This window comes from Megascapheus bottae, chromosome 16 (genome assembly GCF_031878675.1).
Source record: "Megascapheus bottae isolate mThoBot1 chromosome 16, mThoBot2.hap1, whole genome shotgun sequence".
Classification (NCBI taxonomy): Eukaryota; Metazoa; Chordata; class Mammalia; order Rodentia; family Geomyidae; genus Megascapheus; species Megascapheus bottae.
The window spans coordinates 6,653,232-6,669,553 of NC_143524.1; the positions used below are offsets into that span (position 1 = coordinate 6,653,232).

The 16,322-nt window shown below is 48.5% G+C and overlaps 1 protein-coding gene across 1 annotated transcript; it reads right to left on the minus strand.

Moving 5' to 3' along the window:
* Nucleotides 1–700: 700 nt before the first annotated feature.
* On the minus strand, nt 701–15,854 carry Asrgl1 (asparaginase and isoaspartyl peptidase 1). The gene is made up of 8 exons (XM_090349147.1): nt 15,830–15,854; nt 10,242–10,364; nt 9,373–9,573; nt 4,209–4,351; nt 3,706–3,863; nt 2,877–2,995; nt 1,984–2,094; nt 701–1,002 (listed from the first exon to the last, which is right to left on the minus strand). The coding sequence occupies exons 1-8, from the start codon at nt 15,852–15,854 to the stop codon at nt 794–796; spliced, it is 1,089 nt and encodes a 362-aa protein (XP_090205273.1). The 3' UTR covers nt 701–793.
* Between the last annotated feature and the right edge of the window lie 468 nt (nt 15,855–16,322).

Below are 16,322 nucleotides of genomic sequence, written 5' to 3' on the forward strand. Positions count from 1 at the left end.
TGGCACCGCACAAAGACCATTTCCAGTGCAGTGAGATGTGGACAGAAAAGACTCTCTGCCAAGGAAATGGCATTGCTGTGACGACCGGGCAAAACAACTCTTGCTTCAGTATATGAGGGGCTGGCACACGGCTCTGGCAGCCTGGGCTTCAGTGAGCCGTGGTGTCATCCACAGCTCCCCCTGCTTCTGGGAGAGTCCAGAGAAGTCCTCAAATCCTTCTGTGGGGACACCCCTACCATCAACGAACCCCATCCCTTATGAGCCCTGGCCTGCAGATCGGGGGAGCTAATGGGTCGATGTAGAAACATGGCTGTGTTATCAACCCCAAGAGATCTGAGCTGCATTCACGAGATCTGAACATCGCCCTTAAAGGGGTTGCATTCTTTCGCCAAGTGGTCAAACAGGAAGGCGTTAAGATTTTGCCATCCACCTGGACACAGCTCAGAAGCTCTGCCATGGTGGCTCCCTGTGCTATCACCTTTCCTGGGCTCTTGCCTGGCTTGCCTTCCCAGGACTGGCTTCTGTAAGTGCTGAGGCTGCCCCCGCCCCATCCCCACAGGCCCTCCCTGCCCTGCACCCGGTCTGCGGGGCCACGAGCCTCTGCCTCCACGCCACCTGGCCGTGGGGATAGCTCTAGAAGCCCACCCTCTCCCAGACAGATGCTATTGACCCAGGCAACAAAAAGGAGGGACAGGATACGTCAGTTTTCCACGTCTACTTCTAATTGATTGAGCTACATCTCCACACTGCGCGGCTGAGCTTCACCTCCGAGCCAGCACCCACAGTCCAGTGTTCAAGAGCACATGTCTGTGATGGTGGTCTCGTTGAGGTCGATCCCGGCATACACCTTGCCATCCTGCGCAGCCGCCCAGGGCATGGAGGTGGACGTCCACCTGGCTGTCCATTCTCCTGTTTTGCTGATCACGATCAAGCCACCAAGACCTTTCACTCTTGACTTCATGTACTCCAGCGACAGGTCCGCGGCCTGTTCTACTGTCTTTCCTGACGGAAAGAAAGGAGAAAGGGTTGGGTGCTGGGGGCTCACTCCTGGGACCCTAGCTAAGCAGGAGGCTGAGATCGGAGGGTCAAGGTTAGAGGCCAGCCCGGGCAGAGAAGTCTGTGAGACTCTACTTTCCAATAAACTACCAACAAAGTTCCAGAAGGAGCACTGCAGCTCAAATGGTAGAGTGCCAGCCATGAGTACAGAGCCTCGACTCTGAGTTCAAGCCCCCGGACTGCTGAAAATAAAATAAACACAGCAACAACAATAACAAAAACAAACCCAAAACAAGACACCCAAAGTGAGTTAATAAAACTTCTAGGAAATACTTTTTTTTGGTGGGTCATGGGGCTTGAACTCGGCCTGGGCGCTGTCCCTGAGCTCTTCAGCTCAAGGCTATTGCCCTACCCTTGAGCCAAGCCCCACTTCCTGTTTTCTAGAGGTTAATTGGGGATAAGAGTCTCTGGTTCTTTTGTGCCTGGGTTGGCTTTGAACCTTGATCCTCAGATCTCAGCCTCCAGAGTAGCTAGAATTATAAGCATGAGCTACTGCACTCAGCTTTTTTTTTTTTAATACCAGACTTGGGCTTGAACTCAAGGTCTTGGCTCTATCCGAGCTTTTCTGTGCTCAAAGCTAGCACTCTACCAAATGAACACAGAGAGCCACTTTGAGCTTTTTCTGTTTAAGCAGTAAACAGAATTGAACGCAGGGCTTTATGAATGCTAGGCAAGCATTCTACCACTAAGCTAGGTGTTGTAATTTACTTTTCAGCTCAAGGCTGGTGCTTTACTGCTTGAGCCACTGCTCCACTTTTGGCTTTTTGGTGATTAATTGGAGATCAGAGTTTCATGGACTTTCCAGCCAAGATAGCTTCAAATGACCATTCTCAGATCTCAGTCTCCTGAGTAGCGGGGATTGTAGGCATGAGACACTGGCACATGCCTAATTGTCACAAATCCTGAGCTTGTTCCTGCTGTACGTACCTTGTTCTATGTGGAAGAGAGCGAGTCTGGCCAGATTCACCTTCAGGATGCTTTCTCCATGCCCGGTGGTTGAAATGGCTCCAATGTTATTATCGGCGTAACCTCCGGATCCTGCTCAAAAGAGGAGACTGGTTCCAGTACAGAAGCCACAGCCGGTGGCCCGCACCTGTCAGCCTAGCTACTCAGGAGGCTGAGATCCGAGGATCGTGGTTCAAAGCCAGCTCGGACAGGAAAGTCTGAGATTCTTATCTCAGATCAACCACCAGAAAACCACCAGAAGTGACACTGTGGCAGAGCACTAGCCTTGAGCTGAAGAGTTTAGGGACAGAGGGCCCAGGACCTGAGTTCAAACCCCATAACCAACTAAGAAAACAAAAAAGAAAAAAAGAAATGGAAACAGTATATTAGTATTTGCCTTAATGAATGAATGAATGAATTTTTTGTGCTGATCCTAGAGCTTAAAACTCAGGGCCTGGGCACTGTCCTTGAGCTTTTTTGTTCAAGGCTATCAATCTGTTACTTGAGCCACAGCTCCATTTCTGGTCTTTTTTTTGGGGGGGTGGGATATAATCTGAGATTAGGAGTGTGCCTAGGCTGGCTTTAAAATGTGATCCTCAGATCTCAGCCTCCTGAGTGGCTAGGCTGACAGGAGGTATGAGCCACTGGGGCCCGGGCTTCTTACACTGTCCCTGGGAGCCCAGGCCTGGGATGTGGCGCCATGTACGTGCAGATTCAGAATCTGGAGCTAAAGAGAAGGCAGTGAGCAGCATTCTCTATCCCGGAACCCTTCCCCAGGACAGGCCAAAATTGAATCTAGAAAAACAGAGTGACTACTAGATGCAAACCCCTCGCTCCCAGCACTGTGTGTGTGGAAAGGCGTCCCTCTGGCCTACCTATACATGGAGAGTCTCCAACTCGGCCAACCATCTTATTAACAATGCCCCCAGTAGAGGTTGCATAGGCCAAGTTTCCTCTGCAGTCCATGGCAACAGCACCTACGGTCCCCAAGTGTCTGTCAGAAATAAACAAAGTGACAGCTGCTTGATGACATCCCATAAGAAACAATGTAGCTTAACACACCTTCTACATGCCCTTAGTGTATGGTAACATGCATGGATGGAAAACACTTTGAAGCCTTTACTTAGTATTATTCTGCACAGGAAAGTCCATGAGGCTCTTATGCCTAAGTAACCGGCAAAAGACCAGAAGTGGAGGTGTGGAGTACATGGCAGAGCACCAGCCTTGAGTGCCAAAAGCTAATAAATAGCTCAAGGGGGGCCTGGAGTTTGGCCTAGTGGGAGAGTGCTTGCCTAGCATGCACAAAGACCCAGGTTCGATTCCTTGGTACCATATATATAGCAAAAGCGGGAAGTGGTGCTGTGGCTCAAGTGGTAGAGTGCAAGACCCGAGGTTCAAGTCCCCTTCTTCCCTCCCCAGCCTGAGAGCACCTAGATGAATGGTGGGCATGGGGTTACCACCCTTCTACTCACGCGGGTCGGGTACTATGTGGGATGAAACTGAAGACCCAAAAGAGCACTTTTTCCATTATTTAGTTTAAACAACTTAGGCAAAGTAGTCAAGAAGGAATCTCCCAACTTGACCAGCTGGCACAACTGTGGAGAAACTTACTTTTTTTTTTTTTTAATAGTATTCTATTGTTGGGGTGACATACAGAGTAGAGTTACGTGTCAGGTAATGGGTACATTACTTCTGGAAACTTACTTCCCACAGTCTGGTTTCTGGGCGCCTAGCTCTTCCTTCTCTCTTTCCAGGTGTTTTTTGTTTCTTGCAGTTATAAGTTCTTCCACGGGGATTTGCTGGACTCCCATGTCCTGGGCAAATTTTGCAGCACCTTGGTCAGTCAGAAAGCAATGAGGTGTCTGTACCAGGAGCACAAGAGAAAACAGGTTTGTGAAAAAAAAAAAAATTTGTTTTGTTCTGGTACTTGGGCTTGAACTCAGGGACTAGGTGATGTTGCTTAGCTTTCTTACTCAACACGAGTGCTTTATTACTTGAACCACAGCTCCGTTTTCACACACACACACACACACACACACACACACACACACACACACACACACACACACACACACACACACACACACAGTTTAGTGGAGGTAAGAGTCTCACAGACTTTCCTGCCCAGACTGTCCTCAACTGAGCAGTTAGGCTTGAGCACAGTGGTTACCAGCGGGCCAGGCAAGGGCGGCTTTCGGCCTACAAACCTTCTCCATAACAAGCCGTGCAAGCTTCACGGGGTTGGCGATACATCGCACGGCCGACACTGCTCCTGAAGACAGGTCTCTCCCATCCATGATACTGGCATCCATCTCAATGTCCCCATTTATGTTGAGTACAGAGCCACAGCCTACAATACAGACGAAAGGGGAGAATTAAAAGAGGAGGGAAGGGCCAGGGGAGTGGCTCACTGGTACAAGACTAGCCTAAAAAGTACAAGGGCCTGAGTGCAAACCCCAATCCCACCAAAGCAAACAAGACAACACTGGAGAAGACTTCAGACTTTTTCCTATATCATCTCACTTCAAGTTCTCTTTTATTCTCACCTGGTTTGGAAACGGTTTGTTCCTCAACAGTTCAGCTATGGAAGCACGGCCCCTGGTGAGGCTGAGCTGGCAGCGTATTGCATAGGTGAAGGAGGCCCCATCCTCAAGGATGGATCAATGCCGATGTGGTGTGTCTGTGTGTCGGGGGGAGGGGTGGGGGTCGTGGGGCTTGAACTCAGAGCCTCGGTGCTGTCACTGACCTTTGCTTTGCTCAAAGTTGGCACTCTACCACTTGAGACACACCTCCATGTTTAGCTTTTTTTTTTTTTTTCCTGTGTTGGGCGCTGTCCCTGAGCCCTTCAGCTCAAGGTGAGTGCTCCACCACTTGGTTTTCTGGTGGTTCATTGGAGACAAGAGTCACATGGACTTCTGTGCCCAGGCTGGCTTTGAACTGCGATCCTCAGCCTCCTGAGTAGCTAGGATCACAGGTGTGAGCTCTGGCGCCTGGCATGACAGTGGGAGAGTACGTCCAGCCTCTCCAGTCTCTTACTTCACCTCAGTCATGTGATGCCACCTCTCCCCAAAGCTCAGCAGTTGGTGCTCTGGATGTTCTTGAACCTCCAGAACTGGAAGCTAAAGCTGTGTGTGTGTGTGTTGTGTGTGTGTGTTGTGTGTGTGTGTGTGTGTGTGTGTGTGTGTGTGTGTGTGAGACCCAGGGTCTCACTTAGGCCAATTGAGCTGTACTCTCATTTCTTTCCCTTTTCTTTATAAAGTATCCTGATTCAGATACTTTGTGACAGCAATACTAAGTAGACTGCGACAATACACTATGACCTACTAAAGAAAAGGCAGGAGTCTTTCTTGACCCGGCCTCTCTCCAGTGCCCTGCACCCTGAAACACAGGGCTTCTCCAAGTTACTCTGTGCCTTTGCCAGGCTGCCTACCACAAATGCCTTTCTCCAATTTCCTCTGCAGTGGTAGAGTGCTTGCCTAGCATGCACGAAGCCTGGGTTTGAGTTCCCAGTACCCCATATACAGAAAACTGTCCCCGAGTAAACGTTCAGGGGCATGCATATCACCAGTTTGGCTAGGACAGAGCATGTGACTGACCCAGGAAACAGACCCCCAGAACTTTACTTCATTTGGGTTATGGAAATGTTCTTTGTGTTGCTAAATGAGTATTAAAGAAATTGTTGACTGAATTAAAAAGGAAGCAAATGCAGCAGAATTATGTTTCCTTCCGTTCCTCTTCTTCTTTTCCTCCCCTCCCTCCTTTTCTTTCCCCTCCTTCTCCCTCCATCCCACTTTTTTTTTTTTTTTTTTTTTTTTGCAGTGTTAGGATGGTACACAGGGCCTCTGCACATGCCAGGCAAGTGCCCCCACAACCACTGAGCTCCAGGCTCAGACTGTATGAGGCATTCTAGAAGACAAGGGGAGAAGAAGCAGTAGGAAGTATATCATAAGCCATGACAAACTTCATGGGTAAGGATTAAACACATAAAAAGGGTTTTGACCTAAACATCTAGTAAGATAGGAAACTTACTACACATTTAGTAGTCTGGACACCAATCTTTGTGAAAGGAGAAACAAAAAGCAGTGTTCTACAAGTGCCTCTGTGCTCAGCTTGGACATTTCCAGAATGCAGAGTGGAGCAGGAACCCAGAGAAAACCTCTGAGTTGAGTGAAAACCATTTCTGGAGCCCACATGGCTAGAAATGCCTCAAGTTCCTATAGGCTGAAGTGAAGAGCTTCACAACTGGGTAGAGGACTTCTTAAAGTGTTTTTGTTAGTAGGGAGTGTGTGAGGGGAAATGGGGGTGAAATCAACCTGAGATAGTTTTAATCCCATCTAAGAAAGCTTAGGGGTAAGCTTCAACTAGATCAAACTTACTGCTTTTCAGAACAAAGCTCAAGAATAAAGGATTACCAAAATATCTAGTACTTGACAGTGTAAAACTCACAGTGTCTCATATCCAGTAAGAAATCACCATACAAGTTGGAGGCTGGTAGCTCACATTTGTAATCCTAGCTACTCAGAAGGCTGAGATCAAAGGTTGCAGTTTGGAATCCAGCCTGGGCAAGAAAGTTTATGAAACTAACCACCAAAAAGCCAGAAGAAGAGCTGCTGCTCAAGCAGAATTCTAGCCTTGAACAAAAAACCTCAAGGATAGGTGGCAGCCAGACCCTGAACTGAAATCCCAGGACAGTCACTCATACAGAAAGAAAGAAAGAAAGAAAAAAGAAAGAAAGAAAGGAAGGAAGAGCGAGCCACATAAATAGGGAAATGTGATCCAAAATGAGGAGGAAAAAAAAAATCAATCAATAGCAACAGACTTAGAAATAAGACAAATGACAGACAAAATATAATGATGGTGAAACAACTTTTATTACTATATTCCTACATACCAAAACACACAGTAAAATAGAAAAAGGACCCAACTAGAACCACAATTTAAAAAAAGTCTGACGTGAAAAATAATGGATGGAATTAACATTAGATTAGGTGTTGCAGAATAAAAGGTGAACGGATTTGAAGATACAGAAATGGAAAGTACCCCTGCTCCAAACTCTACAGATGAACAGAAAAAAAAAAAAAAGGACAAAGACGGTAGATATCAGCACTTGAGAAGGTAAAAACGAAGGCCGCCTGGGCTAATATTGAGACTTTGTCACACAAAAAATTAGAGAATCAGCTGGGGCCTGGTGGCTTATGCCTGTAATTGTAGCTACTCAGGAGGCTGAGATCTGAGGATCAAGGTTCAAAGCCAGCCTGGGCACAAAAGGACCTGAGACTCTTATTTCCAATTAACCTCTAGAAAACAGGAAGTAGGACTTGGCTCAAGGGTAGGGCAGTAGCCTTGAGCTGAAGAGCTCAGGAACAGCACCCAGACCAAGTTTAAGCTCCGTAACCCCCCCGCCCACAAAATTAGAGAATCACTGAGATAAAGGACAATTTCAAGAAGTCAAATATTTATAACTGGTGTTCTGAAGAGGAGAGATGAGATAGGAAGAACACTTCTAGGCTGGACACAGTGATGGAGGAGGCGAGGTAGGAAAATCACTTGTGCCCATGAGTTTGACACCTGCCTGGAGAATCAATGAGATCTCAACTCCTTCCCCCCGCCCCCCAAAAAAACCAACAAAAACAGTCTACCAAGTTTCACAATGTTGGAGTCTATCAAGTCAGTTTTTTAATTAACTAAGTATTATGCAACAAATTGCAAAAACCAAACTTTAATCTGTGTTAAAACATGCATAGAAACAGACACTAATTTCAGGAACACTCAAGCTGTCATAAGTGCTAATTATTTACTGTCCTAGAATTCAGTAACTACTTGGAGTCAGCTTTTTGTGCAGAATTCCCTCATAGCTTTTCTTTTCTTTCCTTTTTTCTTTCTTTCTTTTTTTTTTTTTTTGCCAGTCCTGGGGCTTGAACTCAGGTCCTGATCACTGTCTTTGGGCTTTCTCAAGGTTAGAGCTCTACCACTTGAGCCATAGCACCACTTCTGGCCTTTTCAATGTATGTGGTATGGAGGAATTGAACCCAGATCTTTGTGCAAGTTAGGGAAGCATTCTACCACCAGGCCAAACTCCTGGCCCTCCCATGTAGCTTTTCTAGAGATTACAGCAGAGGCGTCTGGGAATCATTGTTTACACTGACTCTAGCTGGAAAAAGCAAAGGGAATATCAGAGCTAGGGTAGAGAGTATGCTGTGCTTGAATCCTGACCATTTCTGCCTCTGATTCTTCCCTTTCAGTGTTACTAGACAGCTGCAAACCAGAGGGCAGACAGATACTCAGAAATCAGGCTTTGAGGAGCAGAGCAAAATACATGAGAACTGGCAAGTGGTGCCATTTTCCAGCCTGCACTTCTTCAATTCCTAAGGAAGGACCTGTTAGTCTAGGGAATGAGAGATCCAGATAAAGCAGCAAGGTCCTCAACGTGGGGCTGTGTTAGTCAAAGGGTCCCACAGACACAAAGGGCTGCTCCCCCCCCCCACTGGCCATTTAGGTTCTCATCTGGTAAATTCTGTCTCTCTCAACACTGTTATGTCTCATCCTATAGCCAGGCAGACTGACTTTGGAAGTTTTTCTAAGAATGCTGAGCAGAGTCAAGGAGACAGAGCAAAATCTTCAGGGAAGATCTGATGATTCATTGGTTAAGGTTTCCTGACATTCTTTTCCCCCTCAGATGTTAGGTGGGTGATGCGATTCCAAGACATCTTTGAATCCCAAGATCTTAGGTTTTCTATTTCAAAATAAAGAGGAAATACATGTCTTTCGGCAGAAGCCCCCCTCTTGCTTTCTAGGCCAAACAGGAGTTCCTGCTAGTTTGGGCTACAAACTGGAGGCTCCCACAACCTCCTTCGTGTGCTGGGTTAATTCCTTAGAGCATTTCAGGGAAGCGCATTCAGGAGAAATGATACCCATGATACAGGAAACGTACAGGGGAGCCAGGTGGCAGTGCCTCATGCCTGTCACGACGGCCACTCAGGAGGCTGAGCGTGGAGGAACTCAGCCAGACTGAAGGCAGAGAAGTCTATGGGGACCCCAGCTCCAATTCCCCAGCAACATGTGGGACGTGGCTCAAGCGGTAGAGCGCCATGTGAGGAGGCCCTGTACACACACACACACACACACACACACACACACACACACTGCAAACCATCCGAGCCGGGCACTGGTGGCTCAGCTACTCAGGGGGCTGAGAGCCGAGGATCCCGGTTCAAAGCCAGCCCTGGCACGGCAGCCCGGGAGCCTCCAGTGGAGAGCCATCTGAAGAGCACAAACCACACACACACAACCCCCTCCCCCCATCTTTCGTTTGACCCCCAAGTCGATCCGGGGCGTGGACCCCACGCCGAGTGAGTCCAGGCTGGGAGTTACCTGCGTTGAACTCGGGGTCGTTCTCCAGGATGGCCACGGCGCACTCCACCGCGTCCACGGCGCTGCCCCCGTCCCTCAGGATCTTGTAGCCCATCTTGGCGGCTCGGATGATGCCCTGGCGCACCCGCTCTTTGCGCTCCGTGGAGAAGTTGCTGGCTCCGCCACCGTGGACCACGACGACAGGCTTCGTGATGGGCGGGCCTGGGCATGCGGGGGGGGGGGAGGCGTCAGCCCCGACCGGGCGCAGAGGCGCCACGGGGTCCCAGGCGGCGGCGGGGGTCCCGTCGAGGGCCGGGACTGGGGTGCCAGGGCCGGGGAGCAGGGTCCGGGGTCCGGGTCCGCGCGGACGGCGGGGTTCACAGTTTCAGGGCACTGCTGGAGCCCGGGTCGGGGAAGGACCGGCCTGGGTCCAGCTCTGCGCTCCCGAAGCCCAGGGCGATCCCGGCCTCCAGCTCCCGGCCGGGTCCCCGCCGTCCCGCTCCGCCCCTCAGCCCGGGGACGCCCGCCCGCCGGCGTGTTCTCGTGTTCGGGGGCTCAGCGTCCTCGACCCCCCTCGCAAGGCGGCTCTGCGGCCTCAGTTTCCCCGGAGAAGCCCAGTCCCGCTCAGGGACGGCGTCCCGGCCAGTGCTCCACCGCGCCAAGCCGAGCCTCAGTTTCCCCAAAGGGGAAGCGTGCTCCTGGATCTCCGAGGGGTCGCAGGCCGCCCGAGCGCCGGCTCTCCCCGGTGCCCTCCCTCCTCCCTGCCCGCGTCGAACCCCGCCGCACCGAGGCAGTGCGTTCCCGTCCTGGGGACTACGGTCGTAGTTTTGCCCATTTTGTTCACGCCCCGTGCACCTCGGATGGCTGCTCCCGCGGCGCCCAGCACTTACGGGGCGGAGCCGCCGGCGGGGCTGCCGGCGGAGGCGGCGGAGTCGCCGGAGCCGCCGGCGGAGTTGAACACCGGGTGGTAGCCAGCTTCGGAGATGCCGAGTCCAGCCCCGCAGCGAGGCCGGCTGCACAAACCGCTGGGCCCGCGACCGCTGGGGCACAACGGCTCCGCGCCTGCGCACGAGGGCGGGGCTGCGGCGCCGCCGAGGTCGGCACAAACCCCGCCTCCGGGCCCACCCGCCGGCTCTCTGCTCAGGCCCCGCCCCCCGCAGATGGCTCCGCCCCCACGCACAGCCCCGCCTCCTGCGCAGGGCCTCGCCCAGTCACAGGCCCCGCCCTTCTCCCTGGCTCCGCCCCTTTCCCTTCCCAGCTGGGTTCCCCTGAGAAACCGGATGGCTGGCCTTCCACACAGTCCAGCACCCCTAGTGGGAGCCAGGAGGTGGCTCCTCCTCCTGCTACGTTTGGAGGATGGGGAAAGAAACACTGATAGTGGTTTTGTAACTGTACATCCAGCACTCACCTGTGGCTTGCTGCACTAAAAATCTCTCCCCTTTAATTATCCTTCCCCTTTACCTTTTGCAAAGAAGGAGGAACTGTCTGTCTATCTATCTAAATCTGTAATTGGCCTGTAATCCTAGCAACTCAGGATCTGAGGATCTCAGTTTGAAGCCAGCCCAGGCAGGAAGGCTTGTGCATGTCTTTTTTTTTTTTTTTTGCCAGTACTGGAGCTTGAACTCAGGGCCTGGGCATTATCCTTGAGCTTCCTCAAGGCTAGCGCTCTGCCACTTGAGCGACAGCACCACTTCCAGCTTTTTCTGTGTATGTGGACCAAGGAATTGGACCCAGGACTTCATGCATGCTAGGCAAGTACTCTTCCACTAGGCCACACTCCCAGCCTCAGGCCTGTGAGATGCTTACCAAAAAGTTGGAAGTGGAGCAGTGGCTCAAGTGGCAGAACGCTACCCAGAGTTCATGAATATGGCATAGGCCTTGCCTTTATAATGCACACACAAATCTGTAACTGTCCTAATTCTGTGTGAGGGGCTGATTATCCCAGCTGACTCCTTCCTCTGAGCTGCAGGATCTAAATCCTTTCACCCTTAAGTATCTGTGCTTTTAGCTGACATTATTTCTCTGAGCATTCCTTGAAGACTTGCCAACACTGGTCACAGGAACAGATGTGTATTATTCCCTGGAGCTGTCCTAGTAGGCAAAGGGAATTGGACTTTGCATTTATGTTCAGTAAGACAACTAAGATACTGGATTATTGATATAGACTGAAGGATGCCTTCACTAAGTTTGAATTACAATTTATTTTTCATAGCTTTTATTAATACATACATTATTTGATTATCTTTCTTTTTTTTTTTTTTTGCCAGTCCTGGGCTTGAGCTCAGGGCCTGAGCACTGTCCTTGGACTTTCTCAAGGCTAGAGCTCTACCACTTGAGCCTCAGCACCACTTGCGGCTTTTTCTATGTATGTGGTACCAAGGAATCGAACCCGGGTCTTTGTGCATGCTAGGCAAGCACTTTAACCACTAGGCCAAACTCCTGGCCCCTCTTTCTTTCTTTTTTTTTTTTTTTTTTTTTTTTGCCAATCCTGGGTTTAAGCTCATGGCCTGAGCACTGTCTTTGGACTTTCTCAAGGCTAGAGCTCTACCACTTGAGCCTCAACACCACTTCCAGCTTTTTTTCTATGTATGTGGTACCAAGGAATTGAACCCGGGTCTTTGTGCATGCTAGGCAACCACTCTACCACTAGGCCAAACTCGTGGCCCCCTTTGTTGTGATTTCTGTTGCCTGTAATTCTAGGTACTTAGGAGGCTGAGATCTGAGGATCAAGGTTCAAAGCCAGCACAGGCACAAAAGGATCTGAAATTCTTACCTCCAATTAACCTCTAGAAAGTGGGAAGTGGGGCTTGGCTCAAAGGTAGGGTGGTAGCCTTGAGCTGAAGAGCTCAGGGACAGTGCCCAGGCTGAGTTCAAGCCCTATGACCCACAAAAAGAAAAGTACAGCATTGTAGCTCCTACTCACAGAATTTCCCATTTATCAGGCAGTTGTGAACAGGTTCAATCTGAGATTGGCATCATCTTCATGGGAACCAGAGTAGCTGGTTGGAAAATTTGTTTATTTTTAGTTTTCTTACAAATGCCTAATGAATAATAAAAAGCTTCTTTTTTTTTTTCTGAAGTGCTGGGTGCTGGGATGCCCAATTCATCTTCTCTGTGGGGTCAAGCTAATTAGGATTGAAGCAGAGGAGGATCAATTAAATTAGCCACCAGAAGTAATTCTGTAGCAGTGAGGGAAGTTTGGAGGCTTGTCTATTGTAAAGTTCTTGGTCATTTTTCTTGGTTCCATAAGGCTCAACATAGAGCCTGACTCTCAGAATGAGTTTCATGAATGTTGAGCAAATATTTCTGAAACCCCAAAAAGCAATTTCCCAGAAGTCCCTGGTCACTGGTCTTAGGACAAGTGAATGGGGGGATAGTTTGAATATTAATGTGCTGGCCAGTAAGCAGGACTTGTTGCCAGGACAGAAAATGAACACTGGATTTCCACAGAGGCCCGGGTTCTCCTGTTCCTCAGTGTCTTTGGAAGCGGTGATAGAGGTAACAACAGTGTCATGCAATGCTCTGTCCTAAGCACAGGCTGGCACACACTAGCTACTTGAAGATTCTGTGGAATAAATAATAAGCTAAGTTCCTACAGGAAGGCCTCAGCTACTGGATGAGGCTTGCACCAAAACTTAGGCTGCTCTACATACTAATGGGTAGCAATAAAGATTTCCTTTTTTGGGGGGGCAGCACTATTTTTTTTCTTAAAAATACTATTTATTAGCTGGGCACCATGGCTCATGCCTGTAATCCTAGCTACTCAGGAGGCTGAGCTCTGAGGATTAAAGTTCAAAGCCATCCCAAGCACAAAAGGACCTGAGACTCTTATCTCCAATTAATCTCTAGAAAATGGAAAGTGGGGCTTGGCTCAAGGTGGTAGCCTTGAGCTGAAGAGCTCAGGGACAGCGCCCATGCCGAGTTCAAGCCCCATGACCCCCCCACACAAAATACTATTTATTTGTTAATAAAATAATATCAAACACTAACTATTCATAATATTGATAACATTGAATTATTAATAAAATTAGAAAGTAGATTGAATTATTAATAAAATACTACTTGTTTACATTATTTTATTATCTTTAAGAAGTCATTTGGAGGAGTTTTAATTCAGCATGTCCATTTGTGAGTACAATGCAGCTCAATCAATGTCACGGCTTTGGTTGTACTGGGGTTTGAACACAAGGTTTACTAGGCAACTGCTCTGATACTTGAGCAGGGTGTTAGTGACATTTCTGTCTCAGTGAGGGGAAGTTTTTATTTTACTTGCATTGCTGCAGATGGTGGACATGAGATGAACCAAGTATAAGTTTTGGAATCACAGGCGTTAAAAGTACCACACAAAGAGAATGTTTTCAGGTCTACCATTCTTAAAGAGACGGGCAGAGGAAACATAACGATTCTTCCAGGGTATAGGATGGGAATGCATGTGGTTCTCATAACCCAAATGTGGACTTCCTGGCCCGCTGACCCCCACCCTGCTGGGGCCAGGTCTCAGAAAGACCTCACCCCTGGCCCTTTCTAAAAGTACCCATCATCCCCGGTAGAGATGGTCTGCAGTAGCTGTCCTGTTTTGCAAGAAATAATGTCTCATTTTGCTATACTTAGTCCCCAGCTCCATGCTCTCTGTGCTCCTTGTATCTCTGCTCAGTGGCACTTGGCGCCCTTGCAGCGGTGATTAAAGTCTCATCTGCTCTGTTGTGGTTTCTGTTTTCCTTCTTTTCTCATCCTTTTGCCCCATGGAGGAGGAATATGAACAACAGATTGCATGAATTACAAAATTATTTAAGTCCAATTGCTTAGTGAGGATGGAATCAGGCCTCTGTGGAAAGTAAAGTTGGAGTCAAATTCTTATTTATTTTTAAAAATACACTTTTGTTTTGGGGGGGGTTTCTGGTGGTTTGACTCAGTGGTAGAGCAGGAAGCCCCGAGTGCAAACCACCTGTACCTGGCTCTTGTTTCTATTGTAATGACTTTTGTGTTTAGATGGCACTCTATTTTGATAATTAATTGGCTGTTATGAATACATACTGATTTGTCTTGTTGTCTTCCTTAACAGAAACTAGAAAAGAAAACACTTATGCTGGGCACTGGTGGCTCATGCCTGAAATCCTAGGCTGAGATACAAGGATCATAGTTTGGGCCAGGGGTTTGGCCTAGTAGTAGAGTGCGCGCCTAGCATGCACAAAAACCCTGGGTTCAACTCCCGGTACCACACACATAGAAAAAGCCTGAAGTGGCGCTATGGCTCAAGTGGCAGCGTGCTAGCCTTGAGCAAAATAAAGTCCAAGGACAGTGCCCAGGTCCTGAGCTCAAGCCCCAGGAATGGCACACAAAAAATTTACATACATAAGGATCATGGTTTGAAGCCAGCCTGGGCAGGAAAGACCATGAAACTCTTTTTTTTTTTTTTTTTTTTTGCCAGTCCTGGGCTTGAGCTCAGGGCCTGAGCACTGTCCTTGGACTTTCTCAAGGCTAGAGCTCTACCACTTGAGCCTCAGCACCACTTCTGGCTTTTTTTCTATGTATGTGGTACCGAGGAATCGAACCCGGGTCTTCATGCATGCTAGGCAAGCACTTTAACCACTAGGCCAAACTCCCTGCCCCAACCATGAAACTCTTATCTCTAATTAACCACGAGAAAAACCAGAAGTAGTGCTGTGGCTCAAAGTGGTAGAGTGAGAGTTCAGGGACAGTGAGGAGAGGCCCTAAATTCAAAACCCATTACTGACAACAACAGAAAGCATTCATTACAATACTATTCCTAGGAGACTGCCATTCTATTCCTGTATTATCTGCCAAATGGTCTAATTCAATGACCCCTCTTTTTCCTAAGCTGTGACATGGGTCTAGATCCATGCATGTGATAGGAGGGAAGCCAGAATGAAGCCTTTCTTCTAGACATGGGTTACTATCTCTCTTCAAGCTCAGATGTCTCCACATCTACTTAAGAGTATTTCTGGCCCATGTAATTAAAGAAAAGAGAATGAGCATGTCCACTAGATAGCTCCATCTTTTTCTTTCCTGGGCAGTGGGCCATGAGGAAAGAGCCGGGCTGAGAGTGGATGTAACGATGGTGGGCTCTGAACTGACCCCGCCCCACACACTGTTGCAGCCTGAGGACACGATGGAGGCCTAAGAAGAGCACTCCACAGAGAAGACCAATGGTAGAGAGAGATGAGGAGGAACAAAATATTCTGTCCCACGGAGTCCTGGGAGCTCTTAAAGAAGTAACTGTGTGTGTGTGTGTGTGTGTGTGTGTGTGTGTGTGTGTGTGTGTGTGTGTGCACTCCCAAGCTAGGTGTTAGCAGTGAACTTCTAAAACCTCTGTGTGTTTTTTTTTTAAATGAAAGAATATGCTGGAGCTTTAGCATTGCAGTTAGTTTGCTGAGATGAAATGATTAAAGTTTCAACAGTTGATGTGCACTCTGTGGTTAGGATGATAAAACCTGGAGAGAAATCCTGGTGTGAATACCCGCAGTCAGTTTCTGAGCATACATGGTAGCGTTCCAAGCCAAAGCTCTTAGGAAAGATGAGGAAGAACAGTTGATGCCTGTGTCCCGGAACACCGACAACAAGGCTGTCACTGAGACTCTCAGATCTGGAAGATCAGCAACTTTTCCTCTTATAGTTCTTGTCTAGTCTTCTCATTTCCTGGAGCAGCGAGGATTACAGGTACAAATCACAAGTGCCCAGCCTGGTTTTTGGTTTTGGGTTTTGTTTTGCTTTTCTGTGTGTGGCCTTTTTATTTTGGATACTTTCCAGTTGTCTTTCAGCATCTTTCATTAGATTTACAAATCTATGGATTACAGAAAGAGTGTCCCACAAGAGTCTTAGTTTCTGTAGATCCAAAGCAGCCTGCTGCATGCGATGGAGTCAGGCAGGGTTCTGGTCTACTTGTACCAAGGTGGAGAAAGTTGGGATGGTCTAGGCAGGAGTGGAGCCATCCAGGCTGGGATGAGCAGGCA

Excerpts from the sequence above, each read along its gene's own strand:
- Asrgl1 (XM_090349147.1), bottom strand. The coding sequence starts at position 15,854 with ATGTATGCTCAGAAACTGACTGCGG. Across the intron at positions 9,574-10,241 it reads CCCGCCGGCGGCTCCGCCCC|GCCCGCCCATCACGAAGCCT; the intron begins GTAAGTGCTGGG and ends CCGCATGCCCAG. Across the intron at positions 1,003-1,983 it reads TCTCTTCCACATAGAACAAG|GAAAGACAGTAGAACAGGCC; the intron begins GTACGTACAGCA and ends TCTTTCCGTCAG.